The sequence below is a fragment of the Nycticebus coucang genome, chromosome 2 (assembly GCF_027406575.1).
Source record: "Nycticebus coucang isolate mNycCou1 chromosome 2, mNycCou1.pri, whole genome shotgun sequence".
Taxonomy (NCBI): Eukaryota; Metazoa; Chordata; class Mammalia; order Primates; family Lorisidae; genus Nycticebus; species Nycticebus coucang.
The window spans coordinates 149,110,786-149,135,572 of NC_069781.1; the positions used below are offsets into that span (position 1 = coordinate 149,110,786).

Below are 24,787 nucleotides of genomic sequence, written 5' to 3' on the forward strand. Positions count from 1 at the left end.
TGAGGGACACCATGTTAAGTTTTATTTTAAAATAAATTTAAAGTAGTCAACTGTGGCTAGAGGCTACTGTTTTGAACAGCACAGTTCTAGAAAATACAGGGAACTAGCTTTATACCCTGAGGTGGGCAACACTTTAAACAGGATATAAAGTTTAGGTTAGGGTTAAGGTTGATAAATCCGACATAGATGCTGGGAGTCAGGGGCTGCTTGGCCCTGATGCCAGCCCTTCCCTGACTTGGCCCATTTAGGTCAAGGTCTGGGTCTACTTGTCTCTGCAGAGCTGAGGACCCTGTGTGTGTGGTCAGACCAGCCTGGACGTACAGGGAGATGCTGGTGGCACGGTGACTGAGGCCTGACTGCCGGAGCTGTGCAGACCCCACGTTGCCCATGGAACTGCAGGCGTGGGGGGCCTCTCCCCAGCAAGAAGCCTAGGCCCACAGTGGAGGCGTCAGGAGACAGATGCCCCCTGGGGTCTCCTGAGAGGCCCAGTGGGCGTGTGTGCCAAGGGTAGAGGATGCCGGCCAAGGGGTGCTACTCCCTCAACGAGGGCGAGGAGGTTCCAGACCAAGACGCACTCTACGAGAAGTATCGGCTCACCAGCCAGCATGGGCCGCTGCTGCTCACGCTGCTGTGGGTGGCCATCTCTGCCTGCATTGCCCTCATCATCATCGCCTTCAGCCACGGGGTGAGTGAGGGCAGCCCCTGGGCAGCATAGGTCTGTCTGGGTTTCACAGCTGACCCTGAACCTTTGTGCTTGTGAGACCTTGAGCAAGTCAGAAGCTGTGGAGTATCTTGAAGCTGGTGAAAGACAGGTTTCTAACTTGCATTTAATTTTGAAGTCTGGGGTGGTTTTAGATATTAGATTAACTTGGCCAAATAAATGACCCTCATTTTTCTGCACACTGAAATTCAATTGTACTGAAGACCTGAGTCAGAGACAGGGTATCCCGGCCCTGACTTCCCGAACCCTGGCAGACAGTGTTAGTCAGTCCCCCGCCTCCCTGAGCCTGGCTGCAGACTCAGAATCCTTCCTTTTTTTTTTTTCTTTTTTGAGGTAGAGTCTCACTCAGTTGCCCTGAGTAGAATGCAGTGGCATCATAGCTCACAGCAACCTCAAACTCCTGGGTTCAAGTGATTCTCCTGCCTCAGCCCTATGAGTAGCTGGAACTATAGGTGCTCGCCACAATGCCCAGCTAATTTTTTTATTTTTAGTAGAGGCAGGGTCTCACTCTTGCTCGGGCTGGTCTTGAACTTCTGGGCTCAGGTAATCCCTAGGTAATGCCTCAGCCTCCCAGAGTGCTGGGATTACAGGTGTGAGCCACCATGCCTACCTCAGAATCCTTCTTGACATAGCTCCAGGCAGACACTGTTCATTTGGTCTCTGACCCTACAAATTTCTGCTCAGCCATTAGGAGGCGAGAGCAGTGTCATCTTCTCTGTGAATAACCCCCATCCTGGGCCCGGCACCCGTAGCACAGTGGTTACCGCCCCAGCCGCATGCACCAAGGGTGGCAAGTTCAAACCCAACCCAGGCCAGCTAAACAATAATGACAACTGCAACAACAACAAAAAATGGCCTGGCATTGTGGTGGGTGCCTGTTGTCCCAGCTACTTGGGAGGCTGAGGCAAGAGAATCGCTTAAGCCCAAGAATTTGAGTTTGCTGTGAGCTGTGATGCCACGGCCCTCTATCGAGGGTGACATAGTGAGACTCTATCTCAAAAAAAAAAAAAAAAAACCCACTCTGTGCTCCTGTCCTTTTGCCTGTCACCTGCAGGCACGTATAGAGTGCAGGGGGAGCCTGGAGGAGGCAGAGGGTGGTGGCCACTCTGCCTCACAGGGGGTGGGTGGAGAGCGACGGCATCACCGGGTCAGGCTCCCTGACAGGAGGGGTGGCTACAGCAGCCCTAGCAGAGATGACAGCACAGGGCAAGGCCTCAAGGTGAGAGGACCAGGTGTTAGTGGGAGCAAGGGCGTGGCCCACGCGGAGCGTGCCAGCCGTGAGGCTGTCAGGGCAGGCTGGGCAGCTGGCCGAGGCTTTCTGGAGGAGGCAGTGCCCGCTGGGGAAAGCTGAGGCCCGTTTGTGTTCCTCTGCTCTGCAGGACCTCTCCAAATGGCGGGCCGTCCTGGGCACGGCGTTCCTGACGCTCGCTGTGTTTGCGGCTCTCTACGTGCTGGTGTGTGTCGAGTGCCTCCTGCGGCGCTGGCTCAGCGCCTGGGCGCTACTGGCCTGGGCCTGCCTGCTGGCCCTGGGCTACGTGCTTGTGCTTGACTCCTGGATGAAGAAGGCCTGTGCGTGGGAGCAGGTAACAGGGTGGGGGACTTGGGCGTCCTGGGGGCCTGATGCCATGAGCTAGCTGTGTGCCTTACTGGGCCTGCCTGCAGTGGTGTGTGGCCCTTCCTGCTTGTACTGGCTGTGGCTCCCTAGCTTAGGATGGGCACTGGGCTGATTTTGTCCCTTAATTTTCTGGACCGACAGTACTGAGGTGGGGAGAGGGTCCACCTGGACATCTGGCTGTGGCATTTTGCTCGTTTGGTTGGAGATGACAGACCTCCAGCTCACAGAGGCACAAAGGCACAATTGGGCTTCTGTGTCCAGCAAGGCTGGGGGGTCAGGCCTGGGGCTCTGGCAGGGTAACAGGAACCTGATTGCTCTCAACTCTGCTCCCCTCTGAGTTCTTTCATTCTGGGCACGCCGTCCCCATGCCCAAGCAGAGAAGGCTATGGCTGATGCTGCTCGGTGTGGCCAGTGCAGCTGACAGAGAAAGCCCTCCCTCAGTGAGCTGCAGTTTCCACCTGGCTGGATTGCTGGGCTTGGCTCTGGAAGGCCATTGTCACCAAGTGGCATGCTCTGACCTATGGCCTGGGTACTATGACCACTCCTGTGGCTTGGGTCAGAGGGTGAAGGCAGGATGGACATGGGCCACAGGGAGAGTGGCAGCTGGCTCTGAGACCAGGGCTGGGCAGGGGCTGCAGTGTTTTAGGCAGCAGTTGAGCAGGCCCTGCCCTGGCCTTCCATTAGTGACTGTTCCTACAGAGGGAGAACACTGAGCTGGGGCACCAGGCAGAGGCACCCTGGCCATGGGGAACATGAAGGCCCTTCTGGGGAGGCCAGCACATGGCGAGTCACAAACAACACTAGCTGGGCCCAGCGCAGAAATGTGTATGGACTGGTTTTTGGTCCCTTGTGTGTGTCTATAGCTGTGTCCCCTTGTGCAGGGAGAGGTAAGGGGCTGACCTCAGGACAGAGGTACTGGGCAGGCTGGTTTGAGCACTGAAGGGCTTAAGATTCAGGTTTCTGGGGGCTTCCCCAGGAGATGAGAGGCTCCAGGAATCCTGCCACCAGCTCAGTCTTGGGGTGTGGCCAAGCCCCCAGCTCACCAGACTCTGTCCCCAGGTGCCCTTCTTCCTGTTCATCATCTTCGTGGTGTACACGCTCCTGCCCTTCAGCATGCGGGGAGCCATTGCCGTGGGGGCCATCTCCACCGCCTCCCACCTCCTGGTACTCAGCATTCTGATGGGGGCCTTCACGACACCCAGCGTCCAGGTGGGACTGCAGGTGAGGGGTGGCATGGGGGCCTGGAGTGGGGTCTGGGCTAGGGCCTCTGGGGACACTGAGGGGCAGATGAGGCCCATGTGGGTGAGTTGGACATAAAGGCCCCAGAGCCACATTTGCAGACCGATGGCCTCTAGGCCCAGCTTTCTTGGAGTCTGCTGAGAAGGTGGGCTCCCTGGGAGGGGCCCTTCCCCACCAGCCTTCACTTTGCTGGCCTAGGGCCCCAGCCGCTGAGGCCCTGCCTTCCAGATCAGGTGCCCTGTTGGGGGGTGCAGCTGCTCCCAGCTCTCTCTGTCTCTCGTCAGCCCCTGCCCTGACGATGGGCTGGGGAGTGTTCCAGGACTCCATGTCTTGTGTCTTTGTGTTGAGTGAATGACCTTTCATTCATAATTGGTGGGGACTTAAAGATGCATTTTCCTCCAGATGGGGCCTGAGTGTCCTCTTCAGGGGTAAAGGTTGGAGGTCTCGGCAGCTAACTGGGCACTGTTTCTTCTGTGACTGCCCTCAACATTTCTCTTGGGCCCTGAGCCCTGTGAGGTGGCTGCTTCTACCTCCCCGGAGGTGGCTGGCTTCCTGGGTCTCTGGGGCCCCAATTCCTAATGGCAGGTGCCTAGTGGGTGCAGAGAGGGACCAAGAGGGATGTGAGTCCCTGACTGGGCTTCAGTTTCCCTGCCTGGCCCAGGAAGGGTGAGGGAACAGTGAGGGTGCCAGCACCAGTCTGCCTGGGGTTGGTGCCCAGGGATGAGGCCAGGCTAAGAGCTGAGTCCCACTCTTGGCTGGACTGCAGCTGCTGGCCAATGCTGTCATCTTCCTGTGTGGGAACCTTACCGGTGCCTTCCACAAGCACCAGATGCAGGACGCCGCCCGGGACCTCTTCACCCACACCGTGAAATGCATCCAGACCCGCCGGAAGCTGCGTGTGGAGAAGCGCCAGCAGGTGGGACCCTGCCTCCACCGAGACACAGCCTGGCCCACTTTCCAGGCCCTGCCCCCTGGCCCTGCATGCATTCCCTTCCTCTCCCCGTCAGACACAGAGCCAGAGCAGCTTGTGTGCACGACACATAGCCAGACGCCCTCACAGAGACTCTGAGGCTCTGGCCCGATAACCAGAACCCGATTACTCTGGACTCTGCTGTCCTCTGTGTCAGGTCATTCCTGGGCATGCCATCCCGAGGTGGGGATGGAACAGGTGGCCCACCCATCTCAGTGCCACCCCAGCTGAAAAGAGGGAGTCCCGGGGTTCTGCTGGGGACCAGGGAAGTAGGCGTCCAGCTGGGTTGGTAGCAGGATGAGGGCCTGTAGAGATGGGACAGTGAGGACAGCTGTCATGTGTGGATGTGGGTGCCTTGAGCACAGAGGCCCTGCCTGCCCCCACTGGTCTGTTCTCCTGTGCCCAGGAGAACCTGCTGCTCTCCGTGCTGCCAGCCCACATCTCCATGGGCATGAAGCTGGCTATCATTGAGCGGCTCAAGGAGCACGGGGACCACCACTGCATGCCTGACAACAACTTCCACAGCCTCTATGTCAAGCGGCATCAGAACGTCAGGTGGGTGGTAGCCTGTGCGTCAGGCGTGTGTGGGGGTCTCCTGGGGGCTGCACCTACCACTCCCCTGGCCCCAGAGGGCGACCTGCCTGCTTTTTCTGTAGGCTCAGAGCCCAGGCCACATAGAAATTGGGGAGAAGGAACTCCTCTGGCTCCAGGTCAATCCAGGCCCCCTGTGAGCCTCAGTCTCCCCATTTGTTTCCTCAGAATTAGCATCTGATCAGGGTCTTAAATTAGACAACTAACATTGGTATTGGGCAGGGTCCAGTAGCCCCTGAAATTATAAAACTCTAAGCAAACATGGTTGTTGGGCAGGACCGGTGGAAGGGTCTTTCCAGATGGTTTTCAGAGGGGTGCAAGACCTCCAAAGGGAGGAGTTCTGTGGGCTCAGTGGCGAGGACCCTCCAGTTCTGACATGTGCCCTCCGCTGATTCAAAGGGGCTGGCTGCACAGTCTTACTTGAATGCTTTGACCTGAGTTAAGTACAGATACAACACTGTGAGCTTCACATGTGGATGTGGGTGCTTTGAACTGTCATGTGATTGGATGTGGGAGCCGTGAGCTATAGTGTGTGGACGTGGGCGCCATGAACTGTCATGTGATTGGATGTGGGAGCCATGAGCTGTAGTGTGTGGACGTGGGCGCCATGAACTGTCATGTGATTGGATGTGGGAGCCGTGAGCTGTAGTGTGTGGACGTGGGCGCTTAGAAACTGTCATGTGATTGGATGTGGGAGCCGTGAGCTGTTGTGTGTGGACCTGGGCGCTGTGAACTGTCATATGTAGGTGAGGGCCCTATGAGCTCCCAGGGACATCTGCTGGATGGGTCGTCACCTTGTGTGCAGCTGGCCTACTGCTTTTGTCTGGGCTTAGATGACCTGTGAGCTTACAGACTTTGGCATAAGGAGCTTGGGTGCAAATTGCAGTCCTTGGCCTTCCAGCAAGTCTCAGGCTCCCCAGGCCTCCGTCTGCTCGTCTGGAGGAGAGGACTCCTGCAAGGGTCGGGTGAGGGCTGGCTGTAAAGCAGTGGGCGTGGAGGTTGGCTTAAGAGAGTGCAGAGTCACGTCTTAACCTCGGGGTTTGCTTCTGAAGTCTGTGCTTATGGCGCACTTCCAGCTGCTGCAGGGCACCACTCAGCCATCTGCAGTGATGGGGACCAGCCTGGGAGGGTCCCGAGGGCTCCTGCAGACTCTGGGGTCTCCTCCAGTTTGCTTCAGCCTCTGACTTGAATTTGTCTTTGTGGCAGAGGCTAAGGAATAGTCGCGGGCTCCCGGGCACTGGATAGTCCTGTGCTCCTGCTGCCCATCTTCCCGGGACCTGGCTCTGACACTCACTCCAGCCCCGTCCCACTTGCAGCATCCTTTATGCGGACATCGTGGGCTTCACACGGCTGGCCAGTGACTGCTCCCCCAAGGAGCTGGTGGTGGTGCTGAATGAGCTCTTTGGCAAGTTTGACCAGATCGCCAAGGTGAGCCAGCTGGGAGGAGACAGGCGCCACCTACCTGCACCCATATGGGTGTCATGTGTCCGGTATCCCCTGGGATTGGGATAGGGAGGCTGTGGCTGAATTTTAACGGACAGCTGATACTTCTGAGCGCCCTATGATAGAGGTGGGGTTGAGTGGTGGCCAAAGCAGCCAGAATCCTGCCCCCACCAGAATGTGAAGCTGTGGGGGAGGAGGGGAACTGACGGTACACACTGGAGGAACATGTGAGGGCTCGGAGGGCTCCTGGGAGGGACGTCACCCTCACGGTGCAAGGCTGGCAGCCGTGGGCGCCCCTGGGAGCTGGGGAGGACTGTGGCATGCCGGGCTGTACCAGGTAAGTCATGAGCATGTTGAAGTCTCAGAATCTCCAAAAGGGACCTAAGGAGGAAAGGGAACAGTTCTGGACAGAGGGAGCAGAACCCTGGAAAGAGAGCTCTGAGTGTCCATGGGAAACTCGTGGCTCAGCGTGCGTGGAACGGAGTGTGGGGCGGACAAGGTCACAAGGGCAGACGTTCAAGGACGTGAGGACGCTGCCCTGTCCTGAGGATGCTGAGGAGGATAGAGGGGCCAAGCAGGGAGGGGCATGGGGCAAAGAGAGTTTTCATGAGTGCCCACATAGTCTTGAGACCTGCTGCTTCCCAGGCCCCAAACTTGCGTGGGTCCTCCGGCCTCCCTCAGGTGGCTTGCACAGGTGTGGGGAGCTGGGGCGTCCCTCACCCAGCCTCAGGTGGTCAGGGGGGCTTCCTGCTGGCGGCCGACTAGAGACTAAAGTGTGAGGTCTAAGGCCGTGGTGCTCTATCTTGGCCGCATGTTTGATCACACTGAAAGCTTAAATAAGACACCAAAACCTTTGCCCATACCCGTGAATTTTTTGTGTTTTGTTTTATTTTCTTGAGACAGAATCTCACTCTTTCACCCTGGCTAGAGTGCTGTGCCGTCATCCTAGTTCGCAGCAACTCAGAGGGTCTGAGTCTCAGGATGTAGCTGGCCCTTCCTGACCAGGAAAGCTAAGGATTGTCACTTGCCTACTCAAACTCTTAGGCTCAGGTGATCCTCCTGCTTCTGCCTCCCAAGTAGCTGGGACTCCAGGCGCCCACCACAACTTCCACAAAAGTTTAGTTTTTTTATTTTTAGTCTTGCTCTTGCTCAGGCTGATCGCAAACTCTTGACAGGGATCCTCTTGCCTGAGACTCCCAGAGTTCTAGGATTACCGAGTGAGCCATGGTGCCTAGCTCCATCAGAGGTTTTTTTCCTTCTGTCTGCGTTTTTATTTATTTTTGAGACAGAGTCTCACTGTGTCGCCCTCAGTAGAGTGCTATGGTGTCACAGCTCACAGCAACCTCCAATTCTTGGGCTTAAGCCAATGGTTTTCAACCTTCCTAATGCCTCCTAATGCTGCGACCCTTTAATACAATTCCTCATGTTGTTGTGACCCCCCAACCATAAAATTATTTTTGTTGCTACTTAATAACTGTAATTTTACTACTGTTATGAATCATAATGTAAATATCTGATATGCAGGATGTATTTGCATTGTAACAAAGGGGTCGTGACCCACAGGTTGAGAACCGCTGCCTTAAGCAATTCTCTTGCCTCAACCTCCCAAGTAGCTGGGACTACAGGCGCCTTCCACAATGCCCAGCTATTTTTTGTTACAGTTGTCGTTGTTTAGCTGGCCTGGGCTGGGTTTGAACCTGCCAGCCTCGGTGCATATGGCGGGTGCCGTATAACCACTGTGCTACGGGTGCTGACCCTCCCCCCATCTGAGTTTTGTTGTTGTTGTTGTTGCAGTTTGGCTGGGGCTGGGTTTGAACCCGCCACCCTCGGTATATATGGGGCTGGTGCCCTACTCACTGAGCCACAGGTGCCGCCCACCCCATCTGAGTTTTTAAGAGCACCTCCCACCCCTAGGTGACTGTGTGTTCAGAGACTCAATGGCCTAGATCAGGCGAGTCCAACCTATAGCCCATGGACCCCATGCAGATTTTGTGAGCACTGTTTTTGCTTTTCTGTGTTGTCTGATACCATGAAAAGCAGGCATGGACTTTTTTTTTTTCTAATGAACTTTCATTAGTGTTTGTGTATTTAAGGTGTGGCCTGAGACAACTCTTATTCTTCCAATGTGCTGCAGGGAAAACAAAAAAGGTCGGACATCCCTGGTCTAGATAGAACTTGGTAGGAGGCAATTTCTGGCCCCACGCTAGGAAGAATTTTTTATGATTGGATCTGCTCAATCCTGGGAGGGATTAGTGTGAACTTCTCATTTCAGGGAGTGAGCTCCCTGTCATAGGAAGTAACCAAATGTCTGTAGGACACCACTGGCCAGGGGTGACTCAGAGAGCATGTCTGTCCTGGAGCCTTCCTTAGAGGCTGTATGACTTCCAAACTGGCAGCTGGGAGCTCTAAAGGTGGCCATATGTGAGGCAGAGGGTCTGAGTCTCAGGATGCAGCTGGCCCTTCCTGACCAGGAAGGCTGAGGATTGTTACTTGCCCACTTGAACACAGCCTTCCTCCCCACAGGCCCAGGAGGCATGGCCCTGTGCGGAAGGGGAAAGGGAGGCCATGGCAGAAGCTTTCTGGTCTCCAGATAGGGCTGGTCCCACCTTTTTCCTGTTAGTGATCAGATTCCAGAACTGCAGTCTCCTCCTGAGAGCCGGGCCTTCTCTCTCAGAGGCATTTGTGTTGCTGCTGGGCTCAGGACACCAGCAGGGAAGGAGCAGCCTGGAGAGTGTCACCTCCCACGAATCCCAAGAGCTGGGGCTGTGCCTGGCCCCGGCCCAGGGGAGATTGGGGTGGCTGGAGCTCTGAGTCAGCCAACACTTGGTGTCCAGGCTGTCTCCAGGCTGCCTGCTTTCTAGGAAAGCCACTGCCCTGTGTCCCTCTAGCCACTCAGAACTCAGCAAGTGCCAGATAGGGCCCAGCAGGAAACATATGGCTGACACACACATACACACACACACACACACACACACACACACAGTTGCCGGAGGGACCTGGGGAAGGTGCTATTCACAAAGGTCGGGCAGGTGTAGGGACAGCTGGAGGCAGGGCTGGTGCTGTCCTGGGTGGGCAGGGGAGGGGCACAGGCAGAGACAGCGTTCCAGAGTCAGGGCTGGCCCTAGAGACCCACCGGACATGAGGGTGAGGCCTCCTGTCAGTCCAGGAGGTTCAGCCAAGGGGGGTGGGTGGGACGGGAGGGCAGAGGCAGAGTTCTGCGTGCAGACCCCTCTGATTCCCTAACCTTGCCCCCCAGACCTCAGTGCAGCAGCTTCCCTTCCCCTCCAGTGTGGAGGGTCAGTGGCCACTGTGCCACCTCAGATAGGATCTCAGGGAGCTGTCCTGGGCCCCTTCCCTCTGTGGGCCTTTTTCCATGAAACCCCAAGCCCACCCTTTTCTTACACTCCCCAAACCCCATTTCTTGGGTCATCTTGACACCTGCCAACCCTTGGCTTATGGCATCTGCTACCTGTGTCCTATCTCCCTGCCCACTGCACTGCAGCCACCCCAACTGCCTTGCTGCATCCCAGTAGCCCCCCGGCTTCAGGGCCTTGGCAGGTATCTGGAATGCCCTTCCCCCACACGCTGCCTGCTCACTGTCTTGGCCCCGTGGGGTCTTTGCTCAAATGCTACCTTCTCTGAGATGCCTTCTCTGGCCTCCCGGGAACGTCTTCCCCTGCCCTGCTCCTTGTTTGTCCTTCGCTCGTGTCACTGCACACTGCAGGTTACGTTTATCTGCTTCAGCGTCCAGCCCTCCCGTGGCATGAGAGGGCCATGGCTGCAGGAATTTGTGTCTGTTTTGTTCACTGCTCTGTCCTGTTGCCTGGCCCAGGGCTGGGTATGCAGTAGGCACTCAAACATTGCATGGACAGATGAAACAAAGGCAGCCTCTCCCTCAGAGGAACACTTGCTTTCACCCCATGCTTACCTTGGGGTCCTTCCTGGAAGGCTCTGTGTCCCCTCTCTCTTTTGCCAGGCCCAGGAGCTTTCCTGGTGGCTGGTGGTGCCCAAGAGGCAGCCCCTGGTGTGTGTGGGGGGGGTAGCACGTGTGTTCCCCGGCCCCAGACCTTCCGCTGACCCTTTCTTTCCCTTGCCCTGCAGGCCAACGAGTGCATGCGGATCAAGATCCTGGGTGACTGCTACTACTGCGTGTCAGGCCTGCCCGTGTCTCTGCCCACACACGCCCGGAACTGTGTGAAGATGGGGCTGGACATGTGTGAAGCCATCAAGTAGGTACAGGGCGGCTGGGTACTGGACCTGTCCCCAGACAGACCCTCCTCCTTCCCAGAACGTGGTGGGGAATGCGTCCTTCCCATTCACAGACCAGGGAACGAGGCTCCGGGTAAAGGTGGCTTGCCTGGACCGCACAGCAAGCTGGGGCATGTGGACCCAGTCTGTGTCCCTTCCTCCGGGTTGATCTATGACTCTGAGTCCTGAAAAGCATCTCAGAGCTGGGTGATGTGAAGACATGGCAGTGGGCCCTGCCCCTCCAGGGCCTGAGTCTTAACAATAACAGGAGGGTTTCAGGGCAGACTCTGCTGCTGGCTGTAGCCCTGGGAAGATCCCGGGGTCAGGGTTCTGACCTGGGGCTCCTTCCTGCCTGTATCCAGCTCCCCTCGAAATTCTCTGTGGCCTTACGCAGACATGGTCTGTGGGATGAAATTGCTGTAGTGGTCAGGCAGGTGGCGAAGGGCCTGGCCCAACAAACTTGGCCACACTAATGTGTTGGGGGCAGGGCAGGGTCTGGCCAGCTGCCTGCAGGTGTACTCCTGGGTGTAAATCCCAGCTCCTGCACCTTCATCCTCCTGATCTCACCAGAAGTAGCTGGTGTTGCCAGGAGAAGCAACCCTGGTTGGAATTGGAAGGGCCTGGCTCTATACCACTGCCAGGCGACCTTGGGCAGTCCCCACCCCTGTAACATGTTGCCCCCTGCCTTTTGGCTCCTCCCAGTCCTGTCAGTGGATGCATGGTGCGGGCTGCTCCCTGGCCTCCACCCATTTGTTATAGGCACTTAGAGGCCCTGTTGCTATTTGGGGGTGTCCTGTTTACCCAGGAAGCTCTAACTTGGGGCTCCTTGTACTGAGTTATATGTGAGGCCCCTCTTTCCCAGAGATTGGGGAGTATAGACACCCTCAGGGCTAGGCCTGTGTTTCTTGTCTATGATGGATTTTGGGTGGTACTTGGGTCCCCTCTGGAGACTCCGGAAGCCTTTTAAAACCCAGCCAGGGCTGCTGTGCAGGGAGAAGCCCCGTGATGGTATCTAAGGCCCATCAACCTACGTGGTGGTGACCTGTACCATCCCTGTGCCACCCCACACACCCAGGTCCTCCAGCCTCCCCAGGTGCACTAACCAAGGTGGGATGACTAGGACACTCTGTCCAGGCAGGTGCGAGAGGCCACAGGTGTGGACATCAACATGCGTGTGGGCATACACTCGGGAAACGTGCTGTGTGGTGTCATCGGGCTGCGCAAGTGGCAGTATGACGTGTGGTCCCACGACGTGTCCCTGGCCAACAGGATGGAGGCAGCCGGAGTGCCTGGGTGAGGCTCAGCCAGGTAGCAGTGGGTCAGAGGCTGGGACAGACGCTGGACTCAGGAGTCAGGGAGCGGTCAAGGGTGGAGGAAGGAGATGAAGTCAGTGACCTCACAGAGGCGCGTGTCTGGCCTGGCCTGGGCTGCCTGCTGTGCGTCCCCAGGTGGGGGCCTGCCAGCCTGGGGAGTATAGACACCAGGACTGCCGCCGTGCCTGACTCAGGTGTCCCTTAGCCGGGTGCACATCACAGAGGCGACGCTGAACCACCTGGACAAGGCATATGAGGTGGAGGATGGGCACGGGCAGCAGAGGGACCCCTACCTGAAGGAGATGAACATCCGCACCTACCTGGTCATCGACCCCCGGGTACGAGGGTACAGGGGCAAGCTGGGGTGCCAGGGGGCTGTGCAGCTCCCTGGGAGCAGGAAGACCCACTCCCCAATGGAGGGAGTGTTTTTCTCCTCCTGGCTGGGGGAGGTGGGAAGGGGCCTGCCCCAGGCAGGAGAGGGCTCCTTGCTGGGTATATTCTAGGCACGGGAGCCTGGGCCTCAGCGCTTTTTTCTGCGTGATGAGAATAATCTCAGAAGGAGCTAATCCCGATGAAGCCCTCTCCAGCCTGTCTGGTGTGTCACGGACACTCTATAAATAATAGTTGCTATTAGTTTATTTTCATGAAGTTGTTACTAGTCTCCCAGATTTTTAAAAAGACACATTTTCAAAACATGCTTTGGACAAGACTCAAGAAAGGCAGGGAATGGCCAGGGAGCCACTGGGCAGGGACCTCTGTGTGTCTGGTGCTCTGCCCTGTGTGTCCGTCCAGTTGGTGCAGGACCCCGGGGGTGGGGAAGGCTGCTCACCAGCTCCTGGTGAGTGGGGGTGCTGAGGGGCGCCCCCAGCTTTGGCCTGTCTGCTGCTGTTCCAAGCCTGTATGTGGGAGCCAGCTCCTCCGGCTGCTGCTCTGTGAATCATCCTTGGGGCTTGCTCAAGAATGTCTGCGTGGTGCTTTCCAACTCTCTCGCACTCAACGGGGCTCTGCCTCGGGGCTGGCCTGACTGTCAGGCTCAGGGCAAGGGCCTGCCTGTGAGCCGCCTGCAGATTTATTGGCCTGACTCTGCCTGCCTGTGGCCCCCTTTGGGCTTTATCTTGGTGGTGCTTCCTGGGGCTATCCGGGCTGAGTTAGCAGTGAGGCAAAGCCCTTCCCGCTACCCGGGTCCTGCAGCCCCCTCGTTCTGCACTCCGGGCCCGGGGCCTTCCCAACAGCCCCTTGCTGGACTCCTGTTCCACTCCCTCCATGTGGACCTCGCCTGCCCCTCCACTGCCTGAGACGCTCCTCCCTCTGCCCCAACTGCCCCAAATGCCCCATGTGGTTGAAGACTCAAAAGGCGGGAGGGCTTATAGGAAGTTTTCCTCACAGCCCGTCCCATCTGGTGCATTTCCTGAAGGGGACACGTGTCTCTTCCACAGAGACTTTCCTGCACTCGCAGTTAATGGGGAGTGTTTCCTCTGCCCCCTTGCTCAGGTGGCAGCAGCCTGGCAGTCGCACACCTTGCTTTCTTCCCCTGGCCTACCTTGGGGACCCTCCCTGCTGTGTACACGGAACTCCTTTGTGTGGGGTCATATTGGCTCCTGTGTGTTGGCTGGAGATTGCTGCCCAGTGGTGACCCCACTGTCTCTATGTGAAGGAGGACGCGTGGAGTGGCAGGCCAGTGGTGGCCTAGCTGGGCCAGAGTGGGGTACCTGTGGGCTGGCACAGGCCCCCATGGGCTTGTGCTGATTCCTACTGTTCTAAACAGGTGTGCATTCACTCAGAAATAATAGACCTTTTTAATTTACAAAAACAATTTTTTAAAAGATAGGGTCTTGCTAGGTTGCTCAAGCTGTTCTCGAACTCCTGGCCTCAAGGAGTCCTCCCACCTCTGCCTCCCAAGGTGCTGGGATTATAGGTGTGAGCCACTGCAGGCCTGGCCAGCCATGATGGATCCTTAGTGCGTGCTTATTTCTATCTCTTAGGGAGCTGGGAGGTCTGAGAGAAGTGACAGTGGCCTTGAACTTGAGTAGTTGGGCGCTGTGAAGGCAGGTTGCTGACCGCAGGGGGCCATGCAGAGAGATGTACTACCCCTCCTCCACTGCTCCCTTTAGGGCCTGGCGTGGTCTTCCAGCCGTGGGACAGTCACTGCGGGCTGAATTCCACATGGCTCCCTCAGGCTGGGCAGACGGATGCAGCCAAGGACTTAAAAATGTTTCTATCCCAAAAAGAGGCTTCAAGTTTCCGGGATAGTTGCTGCTGTGGCTTAGTGAGAGAGAGTATAGCTTGCAAGGGTCCCCAGAGACAGGACTCCTGGAGGGCAGGAGAATGTTTGGGGGGCTGAGGGGAGACTCAGCAGACGTTGCGATGGTCTGAACTTGTCTCTTCCCTCCGCCTTTTCCTGCCTGCCTGGCCACCCTGGCGGGGGAAGCCTCAGCTGTGCTGTTTTCGGGGGGGTTTGGGCTCTGTGGTATTAGCAGAGGCAGGGCTGGGCCTGCTAAGCCACAGAGTCCTGGACACGGTGCTGGGTCACACAGGCACACAATAGGTGACAGACCTGTGCTATCATGATTGGGGCCACACTAGTGCTGTCCTTGAATGCTGCCCTAGGGTGGGGCCAGGCCCTGGGGTTGCCAGTACTTTCCTTCTACCGGCTGCCCCTCACAGGTCGGAGGAACATGTGCTGGGCACGTGTGGGGGGTGGGGCAGATGCCTGTGGTTTCTCTGGGTGCCATGTCCCCAGGGACATGTCCGCAGGGAGCCACTGATGGGGCTGTACCGGGCACTGGGGCCTTGGTGCTGTGTCTTTCCCTGGGGGGACAGAGCAGGGTCTGGGCTGTGGCTGGTGGTGTATAAGTAGCAGGGACAGGTGGGAGCTGGACACTCCAGCCTGGCCTCAGTGCACCAGGCCCCAAGGACAGCTGCACTCCCAGTTGCCTGCAGGCTGGGAAGCCTTCTTGCTTGTTTTCTTTCACAAGCCTTTCCACTTGTATCTGCGAGTGTTCAGGGCAGTGTGAGGTTTCTGGAGAGCTGGATGGTGGTGGTGGCCCCTTCCCGGGGGAGAGGGGATGGCTGGCACAGGCCTGTGTCCGATCTGTCCACAGAGTAAGCAGCCAACCTTGCCCAGCCAGCACCTGCCCAGGACCAAGGGGGACGCTGCGGCCCTGAAGATGCGGGCATCTGTCCGCATGACGCGCTACCTTGAGTCCTGGGGGGCTGCGCGACCCTTCGCACATCTCAACCACCGTGTGAGCGTGAGCAGCAGTGAGACCCCCGTCCTCAATGGGCAGAGGCCCAAGGTAGGTCTCACTCCTGCCCAGACAGCTTGGGGCTCAGGGCCCTGAGCGGGGGCAGAAGAGTAGAAAGCCTCACTTTCCTCACCTGTGAAATGGTATACAGGCTCTGCCTCCCTCCTGGGGCTGTGGGGGAAGTGAAACCATCTGGAGAATGCTCCAGGCTGGCCAGGAGTATCCCTGGCCCCACTTAGTGCCCAGCCTCTGTTCACCTGTAGGAGGTCTGCACCACGGACAGCCCTGGCATCTTGCCTGTGTGCCGAGCACCAGAGGTGATGCCCCCAGCCCAGGCCTGGACTTCAGGGCCCAACATTCTGGGAGTAACTGTGTCCTCTCCTCCTTCCCTTCCAGGCCATTCCCCTGCGGCACCGCCGGGCCCCTGACCGGTATGTGTGCGCCCCAATCCCTTTGCCAAGTCCTGGCCAAGTCCTTCCATGGACCCCTCCACCAGACAGGCTGCCCTGACTGACCTCTGTCCAGGGGGCAGCTCTGTGAGGCCTAGACCAGGACCTCTGTGGAGTTTACTGTGGGTCAAGTCAGAGCATTTCTAGGAACCAGAACTTCCTGGTCCCTGGTCCTTCGGAATGGCCAAGAGTGAGCGCGAGTTGTTTGCCACCCTATGGTGGGGTTGGTGGGAAGGGGGACGTTGGAGGATGTTCTGGTTTCAATGCCCACCCTACAGGTGGGGCAGAAGTGGCCTTAGGCTGGGGCTGAGGGTCTGTGCTCTGCCTCTTGCTAGGCTCCAGCAGCAGGGCATTTCTGGGCAATGCTGGCCTTCACTTGCCCTCTCTGGGCCTAGTGGGACCCACCTGTTGCTTCCCCATCCTACACAAGGCTCTGGGACCCCCATCAGGGGGACCTGGAAACCCCACTGAGCATTGTCTCACCCACATCCGCCTGGTATCCCTCATGGGCTGGAGGAGCATGTGCTGGCCACACGTGGGGGTACAGTGGATGTGGGGTCCCTGGGGTGATGCAGTTGGGGATGTCTGATTCCAGGAGTGCATCCCCCAAGGGGCGGTCGGAGGACGACTTGTACGATGACGAGATGCTGTCAGCCATTGAGGGGCTCAGCTCTACGAGGTGAGACCCATGAGGCCTCCGCTGTCTGCCCCCTGCTCCCTCCCTCCTGAAGTCGGGGTTCCCCGCGTGGGAAGGCCCACTGTGTGTCCTATGCCCAGCTTCTGCCACGGGCCCAGATACCTCTTCCCTAACCCTGATGCTGCCCCTGAGAGTGTGGCTCCCATCACCACCACTATCCCACAGGCCCTGCTGCTCCAAGTCTGATGACTTCCACACCTTCGGGTCCATTTTCCTGGAGAAAGGCTTCGAGCGAGAGGTGAGGCTTCCTGAGCAGCCTCCAGCCCAGAGCAGTGTTAGGGGCATGGGGCAGCTCAGAGCCCCAAAAGAGCCATTAGATCATTCGAGGTCTCTGTGGGTACTCCTGGGGCTGGTGGGCTCAGGATGGCACAGCCTGGCTCTCTTGCTGGCCTTCTCAACTTGAAATACCCGACCAGAGGTCTGCCTACATGGGCTGGCTTGGGTGACTTCTGCCCCCTTGACTGTGCCGGCCTCCAGCTGCCTGGGTTGGGCTTCCTGCGAGAAGGGGACCTGACACTTAGGATCTGTGTCCAAGGCACCTGACGGGTTTTCTCATCTGGCTGCGGTGACAAGGAGCTTTTTGTACCAAGTGTGACCATTTCTTAATTAAGCACCTTCTAAGTTCTGGCAGGGTCCTTGACACACACACATATAATTTAACCCTCACATGATGAGCCAAGGTGGACGCTGCTACCCCACTCCTAGAAGGGACACTGTGGATCTCAGGGGATTCTGAGCCCATTCTCAGCCTCAGGTGTGGCTCCAGTCTGGGACCCCCTTCCTCCTTGGGTGTCCAGGACTTGGGGGACTCCCTCTTGCTGGGGCTCCCTGAGTTGGGGGCTTCCCAGCTAAGGAGGTCACCAGGACACTGGGCTGGTAGGCTTTCTGCTGACCGAGTGACCAGCCAGGCTGTTTGCCTCGTTTTCTCCCCTGCAGTAGGGAGCTCTGCTGGGGTGCCTGCCCGGCCTGGGGTTCAAGACCAGGTGTTTTCCCTGTGTGGGGTGAGGACTGTCCAGGAGCCCAAGACTCAACTCCCACCCAGGGACTCAGGGCCATGAGCTGTGCAGGGACTTTGGAAATAGAGACTCTGATGGGCTTGGGGGAAGGGAAAGAATTGCCTCCAAATGTGAAGGAGAAGCTGCAAAATGGAAATGAATTGAAGTTACTAAGTGTCACATCACCTGGAACCTGAGGGGTCCCATGTATTTTTTAAAGCTGATTAACTTGAGCTGGGGCAGTGGCCTGCAGGCACCCTCTCACGGCCCCTGTCGCCCCTAGTACCGCCTGGCTCCCATCCCCCGGGCCTGCCATGACTTCGCCTGCGCCAGCCTTGTGTTTCTCTGCATCCTGCTTGTCCACGTCCTGCTCATGCCCAGGTCAGTCGGGAGGGGAGGGGGCTGGAGCCATCGGGGGCCCGGCTGGGAGGGGCTCCATGAGGAGCTGTGGGTTTGAGCTGGGTGGTCCCTGCAGCAGGACCTGAAGTCAGCGGCAGCGCTGATTTTTGAGCGGAATGAGCTTGCCGGGCTGCAGGCTCCCGCCCTGATGCCTGACGCCTTCTCAGTCACCTACTATGCTGGCATTTAGGTGGGTGACCCTCATTTTGGGTTTTGGAGTCCTAGAAGGGTAGACTGGCGTCATCACCTCCATGTTTTTTTTTTTTTTTTTTTATGTGGAGAGACTGAGCCTTGGAGGCTAATGGCTTGTCCAGGGTGGCACAGCCTGGAGCAGGAGTCACTGAGACTCAGCCTTCAGGCTTCTGGGCTCTTGATGGGGGACAGGGGCTGATGACGGGGAGGGGAGCTAAGGTCAGCACGTGGTAGTTTCTAGAAGGGCAGTTAGGCCAAAGGGTTGACCAGAAGTCTGAGTTTGGCTGTGTTTAATAAAGACAAAGTGAGGAGCACTTTTGTATGACATTACACGCCAGATGCGCATCCTCACCGAGGACTCAGTGAAGGTGGGGACCATGCTATCCATGTGCTGGCCAGGCCTTGTGCTGTTAGTGGGACCACAGCTTTCATTCTCAAAGACCCCTTTGCAGTGGGCAGCATGGCTGGTAGGGAGGAGATGTGTGACCTTGACCCAGAGAATTGGGGTGACGGGGGCCCAGGTAGATGACACCCAGAACTTAGATTTTCTCCTCTTCTTCAGGATAACGGCTCTAGGCGTGTCCTTCGGGCTGGTGGCCTGCATGCTGGTGCTGGTGCTGGGCCTGTGCTTTGCCAGTGAGCTCTTGGTGAGTGGGGGCCTGGCCCCCCGGCCCCTTTCTCCCTGGCGAGCCCCTGACTGGTTGGGGACCAGGTGCTCACCTCCCTGTCTTGGGGACAGTTTGCAGAGTGCCCTGGAGGCTCCTCTGTGGGTTCTGCCTCCCCAGGTCTCATCCCGGCTATTGGCTCTGGCTGACTTGACCCTGTTACTCTACAGCGGTGCTGCCCAGCCCGTGGAGCGCTCCGGGTCATCTCTGAGAGGGTGGAGACGCAGCCCCTGCTGAGGCTGTCCCTGGCCGTCCTGACCATCAGCAGTGTGCTCACTGTTGCCATCGTCAACTTGGTCGGTCCTGCACACCTTCCTGCCTGCTGCACGCCTCCTGGGTGGGGGGAGCCCATCTGTGACCCTGGGTCCAGAGTTCCACAGTTGCCAGAACGCTGCACTCCTAAGTACTGGCCCTGTGGGCCCAGGGCTCCTCAGCCTTTAGTTTTCCAGTGAGGACATGGGGCACCTGGAGAGTGTGGGTGGCCTGCCCTGGGAAGATGTGATGTCTTGAGCCCCCGCGACGTCCTGACATTCCGTGCTTTCCTCAGGATCCCTGAGCAGGTGCTGCTCAGCCCTCTCAGACTCACTGTCCCCCTGGCCCATGCTGGAGTGCTTGCTGCTGCAGAAGGCACTGTGGGAGCATGTGTGCAGGAGCCAGCAGCTCCTGTCCTGGGACCTTCCAGAGCTCAAAATGGGGAGTGTGCTCCTGGGACCGCAGCCCTCAGGGTCACCTGTGGACAAGGGGCTCATTGAAAGTGCTAATCCTGTTTCCCTTTCACTGTGTATGAGACTTATACACTCCTCAGCCCTGGCTGCTGTGGGGAGTTGGGCATGGCCCCTCAGGGTGGCCCTTAGGACTGCACCTGCCGGGGAATGCCAGCCTCCTGTGATATGATGCTCAGTGCCCTGTGTCCTAGACCCCGACCCTGTCTCCTCTGTAGCCACTGACACCTTTCTCTGCCCTGGAGATGCCTGGTGGCAACCTGACAAGCCTGCTGGACGAGGGCAGTGGGGAGAGGGCCCTGTGTGAGCGCCTCCTCCCGGTGAGTGCGTCTGTTCTAGGCTCTGAGCAGCCCTGGACCCTGCAGGGCACTATGGGTCCTCATGTGGACCATTCCACTGAGCCTGCGGTGGAGGTCATGGTTGTAGGAGCAGAGTCCAGGAGACGGGACAGCAGGGCCCAGACAGGCTGCTCAGGGCTCCATGCCAGGAGCCAGAGCCTGGCTCTCTGCGTGCGTGGTCTAAGCTGTGTGGGGCGGACAGGGAGCCTCAGCTGTGCCCATGCGTATCACCCCTCACCTCTGGCAGGCCCTGGCTGTCTCCATTTTATCTACATGTGTGCAAGGCTCAGGGAGGCACACAGATTGGATCCATAGGTGGTCCTGGGCAGGCTGAGGAAAGGAGTTAAGGCCTGTGGCCTCACAGGGGGTTCTGGGACTCCAGGAGGTGGCTGTGCATTGAGCTGGTATCTAAAGGGCAGAAAGGCTCTGAGGTAGGGAGAGGCAGCATGAGAAGAGGAGGGGCTGCTGGGAACAGCGGATTTCAGGTTGTTTGAGTCATAGGGACGGGGTGGGGAGAAGGTGAAGCCAGAGAGGCAGGTGTGACCCACATCAGGGCGCAGCAGGGTTCCGGGGTGAAGAATGTGATCCTCGTTCTGGAGGCAGGGGGAACCCCAGCATGGTCATGGTCTTGAGCAGGAGAGAGGCACTTGGTGAAGGGCCGGCTCACAGCAGCACCTGGGGCACCCGGGGCTGTCGGGCCTGTGCCCGCTCATGTCTCGACCTTTGTCTATCATGTCCCCTGTGTCATTTACTTCTGTGAGAAATAAAAATATAGTAAAACACACTGAGGAAAACATAGATTTCATCACCTGCTGTTCGTTGAGAAGGGAGGCAGCGAGGCAGAGGAGCGATTCCGGGACGCAGGCTCCATGCTGACCTGCCTCGGGACAGCGGCTTTGAGTGGGTGGGTTAGTGCTGAGGCCTCTCTCCCTTTAGTGACTGCTGGGCCCAAGGGGTGCCTTTTGGGGACAGGAGTTGGTGGGGGATGAGTGACCTTTGCCAGCTGATGGTCCCCCCCCCTCAGTATTACACCTGCAGCTGTGTCCTGGGCTTTGTCACCTGCTCCGTCTTCCTGCGGATGAGCCTGGAGCCGAAGGTCGTGCTGCTGACCGTGGCCCTGGTGGCCTACCTTGTGCTTTTTAACCTCTCTCCATGCTGGCAGTGGGACTGCTGTGGCCACGTTCCAGGGAACCTCACCAACACCAACGACACTCTCAGGTGCCCCACACAGTTTACTGCCAGCCCTGTCCTGCTGCCACCTCCACTGTGGCCCATTCTGATTTGGTGCCTGCTCAAACTGAGGTGTTAATGCACTCACAGCCTGATGGACTGCAGACTGGGGGATGGGATGGGCAGGTGGCACGGTTTTCCATTCACAAAGGGGACAGTGACTTGCCCAGATCCTGGGTTTCCAGCATGCAGAGCTGAGGAGTGCAGCTCATGGGCAGGCTCTTTGGGAAATCCCTGGTCCAACAGAGCCCAATGGGTGTCCTGTTCCTGGGCCAATCCACCGGTGGAGGGGGAGGGAGACTTCAGCTCTAGCTTCGTCCTTCTCTTTGGGCCGTGTCCCAGGTCTCCTGTTTTGGGAAGAGCATTTGCTCTGTTCTTCCTGGACAGGTGGTGATAACCTGAGGCACAGTAAGGTTCTGCAAGGTTCTGGGGGCTCTGGGCCGCACGTGGTTTGAAGAGAGGGCCAAAAGCCTGGGGACCCAGAGCCAGGGTGTGCTGCTCGGGTCTGGCTCCCACCTGTAACACCCTTATGCCAAACTACCAGTCTGTGCCCCTGCTGGCCTTGCCCTCGCTTACCATGGGGAGCTCTTGGCTCCTTTCAGGCCTCCCTGGGCTGATTATCATTTGGGAGAGCTCAGAGGTCACCTCGTGAGGCCTCCCCCTCCTTCCCTTTTGCTTAACAACTGTCCCTCGTTAGAACGTCGTGTTCCCACATCCTCCAGTTGGGGGCACCTGGTGGGACAGTGACATGAAGTGGCAGATTGGGGTGGGGGTGCTGGTGGTGACCCAGCCTCCTCTTACATCCAGCAGTGTCCCCAGCTGTTCCTGGAAGGATGTGAAGACCATGATCAATTTTTACCTGGTCCTGTTCTACGCCACCCTCCTCATGCTCTCCAGACAGGTACAGACGAGGGCGGGTGGGTGCCGAGCTGAGGCAGGGCAGTAGGCAGGCGGCAGAGTCTTGCCGGAAAGCTCTGGCCCCCTAGCCAGGGGCTCCAAGTGAGTGTCCTCACCTTCCCCGGGGTACAAGGGACAGGCTGACCTGACTGGGAGATGCCAGTCACACTGTCCATGCAGCAGCTGGCCCAGCAGCCCTGAGGGTCCCAACTATGCCCTGCCAGCCCCTCTGCCTGGCTTTGCTCCTTGCAGACAGGACACTGATGCTTCTTGCTGTTGCAGATTGACTATTATTGCCGCTTGGACTGTCTGTGGAAGAAGAAATTCAAGAAGGAGCAGGAGGAGTTCGAAACCATGGAGAATGTGAACCGCCTCCTCCTAGAGAACGTCCTGCCAGCCCACGTGGCAGCTCACTTCATTGGTGACAAGTTAAACGAGGTGTGGTGGGGAGCAGCTCGGTCAGAGGCTGGGGAGGCTGGAGGTGCAGGCTGGGGCATGTTCCCAGAGTGTCAGCTGTAGGCCGAGGGCCCCACTGTGCTGCTGGGCAGGCCCCACGTCCCGTGCCCGGTTGCATTCTGTGAAATGGGCTGTTGAGAGGACACGTGTTCTGGTGCTTGTAACCTGGATGTTCTGTACTGAAGGAAGTACTAGTTCCGTGTGGCAGAGAGTTTTCTAGATGAGGAAACCAAGGCCAGTGACTAGCTTAGGGTGGAGCCCTGACCCTGCTGCTCCCCAGCGGTCCTCAGCCCTGGCTGTGAGTGAATGTATTTCTATGGTGCCCAGAAGAGCAGCGACATCCCCTGACCTACTGCTTCAGAATCACTCCATGTTTTATTAGCCTCCCATGACCCCTGTGCAGTCCCCTCACCCCCCTGAAAGCCTGACCCTGTCCCCTCAAGAGGCAAAATGGACACAGGTCCATCTCTTCCCACCTGCACCCAGGACTGGTACCATCAGTCCTACGACTGTGTCTGTGTCATGTTCGCCTCGGTGCCCGACTTCAAAGTGTTCTACACGGAGTGTGACGTCAACAAGGAGGGGCTGGAGTGCCTGCGCCTGCTGAACGAGATCATCGCAGACTTTGATGAGGTGCACAGCCGGCCACAGGCAGCTCACCTGCGCTGGGGGGAACGGGGGGCAGCCTGCGACCCAGTTATAAAGTCTAATACGGCTCCCTTGAGGGGAAAATACCCCACAAAGTCTAAAAGGCACACATTTGTCTTTTTCATTCCATTTTATTCAAGTGTTTTGTTGACATCTTTTCTGTGAGGGCAGCTTGCACCCTGTACAACAGTTGGTTCCCAGCTAAGCCTCAGCTGGGGCTTAATTCTTTACTGGAGACAGACCGCCCACCTCTCTGTGTAAATAATGCTGAGCTGCTTGTTTCTCCTTAGCAAGGATGAGCGGGAGGACAGGCTGGGATGAGGGAGGTGAGTGTGGGGGGTGCAGGTGACAGGAAGAGCAGGGCCACACGAGTCCTCCACGCTCCCCGAGAAGCTGGAGCAGGCCCTGCCTCACTGCTCCCTGTCCTACAGCTGCTGCTGAAGCCCAAGTTCAGTGGTGTGGAGAAGATCAAGACCATTGGCAGCACATACATGGCAGCTGCAGGGCTCAGCGCCACCCCAGGGCACGAGAACCAGGTACTCAGAGGGGAATTCAGCAGTCCTCTGACCTGTCACCACACCTCCAGGTCCTGTCTGGGAAGGGCAAAGGTACTAGAATGGCTCAGCCCTGACAGTTGTGGTGGCAGGTGATGGGTCCCTCCGTGGGGACATGGGAACCCTGCCTGTGGAGGAGCCGCTAGCGAATCTGCCACCAACTGTGTACCCCCCAGGCCAGGGGGCTGGGCACCCAAAGAGCAAGCGCCCATTGGGTGGAGAGTGTGGTGGGGTTGCCCACACCATACTCTGCCCCACAGGACCTGGAGCGGCAGCACGCCCACATCGGTGTCATGGTGGAGTTCAGCATCGCCCTGATGAGCAAGCTGGACGGCATCAACAGGCACTCCTTCAACTCCTTCCGCCTCCGAGTCGGTGAGGGCCCGGGCGGGCGGTGGGCATGGGGGGCTGCACAGCGCAGCCTGTGCGCCCAGGCCGCCCACCTCGTCCGTGTGGTGAGCCATGCTCTGCCTTCTATTATGGAAAGTTTTAGAAACCCTCTGATCTGACAGGCCCAATGGCTGGATTGGGTAATTACTCAGACCTTTACTTACTGCTTATATAGTTACTTTTGAAGTGTTAGATAAATAAGAATATATCACCACAGAAAACTGGAGTCACCACCTGTTAAGTAGGTGACCTTAAAATACAGAGAACAAAACGAAGTTATAAAATCTAACTAGTCACCATTAGCCAAAAGGCTCTGTGTTCAAAGCCTGGGAGTGTCAAAAGTGATATCAGCCGAAAGCAGGTAAGGGTCAACATCAAACCCAGGCTTCAGGAATACTGCAAAGTCTGCAGAAGCTCTGGCGGGGCAGGGAAGGCCTTTCTCACATCTCAAGCATAACCCCCTGGCCAAAGCTGCCCCAACCTAACTTTTGTTTGGTTCCTGCTTTCTGTGCTTGGGGTGGATTTCGTGGCCTCCCCTTAAGGGCAGAAGCTTGAGGTTTTGCCTGTATGACCAGCCAACTGTCAGCATTGTCTTCAGGCATAAACCATGGACCTGTGATTGCTGGAGTGATCGGGGCTCGAAAGCCTCAGTACGACATCTGGGGCAACACGGTCAACGTGGCCAGTCGAATGGAGAGTACTGGGGAACTTGGGAAAATCCAGGTAAGAGCCCACTGGGGAGGCACATGGCCAGAGGGAAGAATGTCCAG

General features: G+C 57.6%; 1 protein-coding gene across 16 annotated transcripts in view; it reads left to right on the forward strand.

Moving 5' to 3' along the window:
- Positions 1-24,787, forward strand: part of ADCY7 (adenylate cyclase 7) — a 66,340-nt gene that overhangs the window by 38,140 nt on the left and 3,413 nt on the right. For 6 of the 16 annotated variants that reach the window (XM_053582145.1, XM_053582146.1, XM_053582142.1 and 3 more), the window contains exons 2-25: positions 279-685; positions 2,101-2,304; positions 3,396-3,557; positions 4,342-4,491; positions 4,952-5,100; positions 6,453-6,564; positions 10,681-10,808; positions 11,962-12,120; positions 12,346-12,478; positions 15,242-15,436; positions 15,782-15,816; positions 16,430-16,513; positions 16,697-16,769; positions 17,810-17,907; positions 18,680-18,764; positions 18,953-19,078; positions 19,723-19,824; positions 20,867-21,060; positions 21,880-21,973; positions 22,252-22,407; positions 22,912-23,058; positions 23,505-23,609; positions 23,888-24,002; positions 24,616-24,740. In XM_053582145.1, coding sequence (XP_053438120.1) covers positions 515-685; positions 2,101-2,304; positions 3,396-3,557; positions 4,342-4,491; positions 4,952-5,100; positions 6,453-6,564; positions 10,681-10,808; positions 11,962-12,120; positions 12,346-12,478; positions 15,242-15,436; positions 15,782-15,816; positions 16,430-16,513; positions 16,697-16,769; positions 17,810-17,907; positions 18,680-18,764; positions 18,953-19,078; positions 19,723-19,824; positions 20,867-21,060; positions 21,880-21,973; positions 22,252-22,407; positions 22,912-23,058; positions 23,505-23,609; positions 23,888-24,002; positions 24,616-24,740 — 3,102 coding nt within the window. In that variant the 5' untranslated portion in view covers positions 279-514. Of the gene's footprint in view, positions 1-248; positions 686-2,100; positions 2,305-3,395; positions 3,558-4,341; positions 4,492-4,951; positions 5,101-6,452; positions 6,565-10,680; positions 10,809-11,961; positions 12,121-12,345; positions 12,479-15,241; positions 15,437-15,781; positions 15,817-16,429; positions 16,514-16,696; positions 16,770-17,809; positions 17,908-18,679; positions 18,765-18,952; positions 19,079-19,329; positions 19,860-20,866; positions 21,061-21,879; positions 21,974-22,251; positions 22,408-22,911; positions 23,059-23,504; positions 23,610-23,887; positions 24,003-24,615; positions 24,741-24,787 lie in introns of those variants that run through there. The other 10 variants (XM_053582139.1, XM_053582138.1, XM_053582135.1 and 7 more) reach the window with 5 other exon arrangements.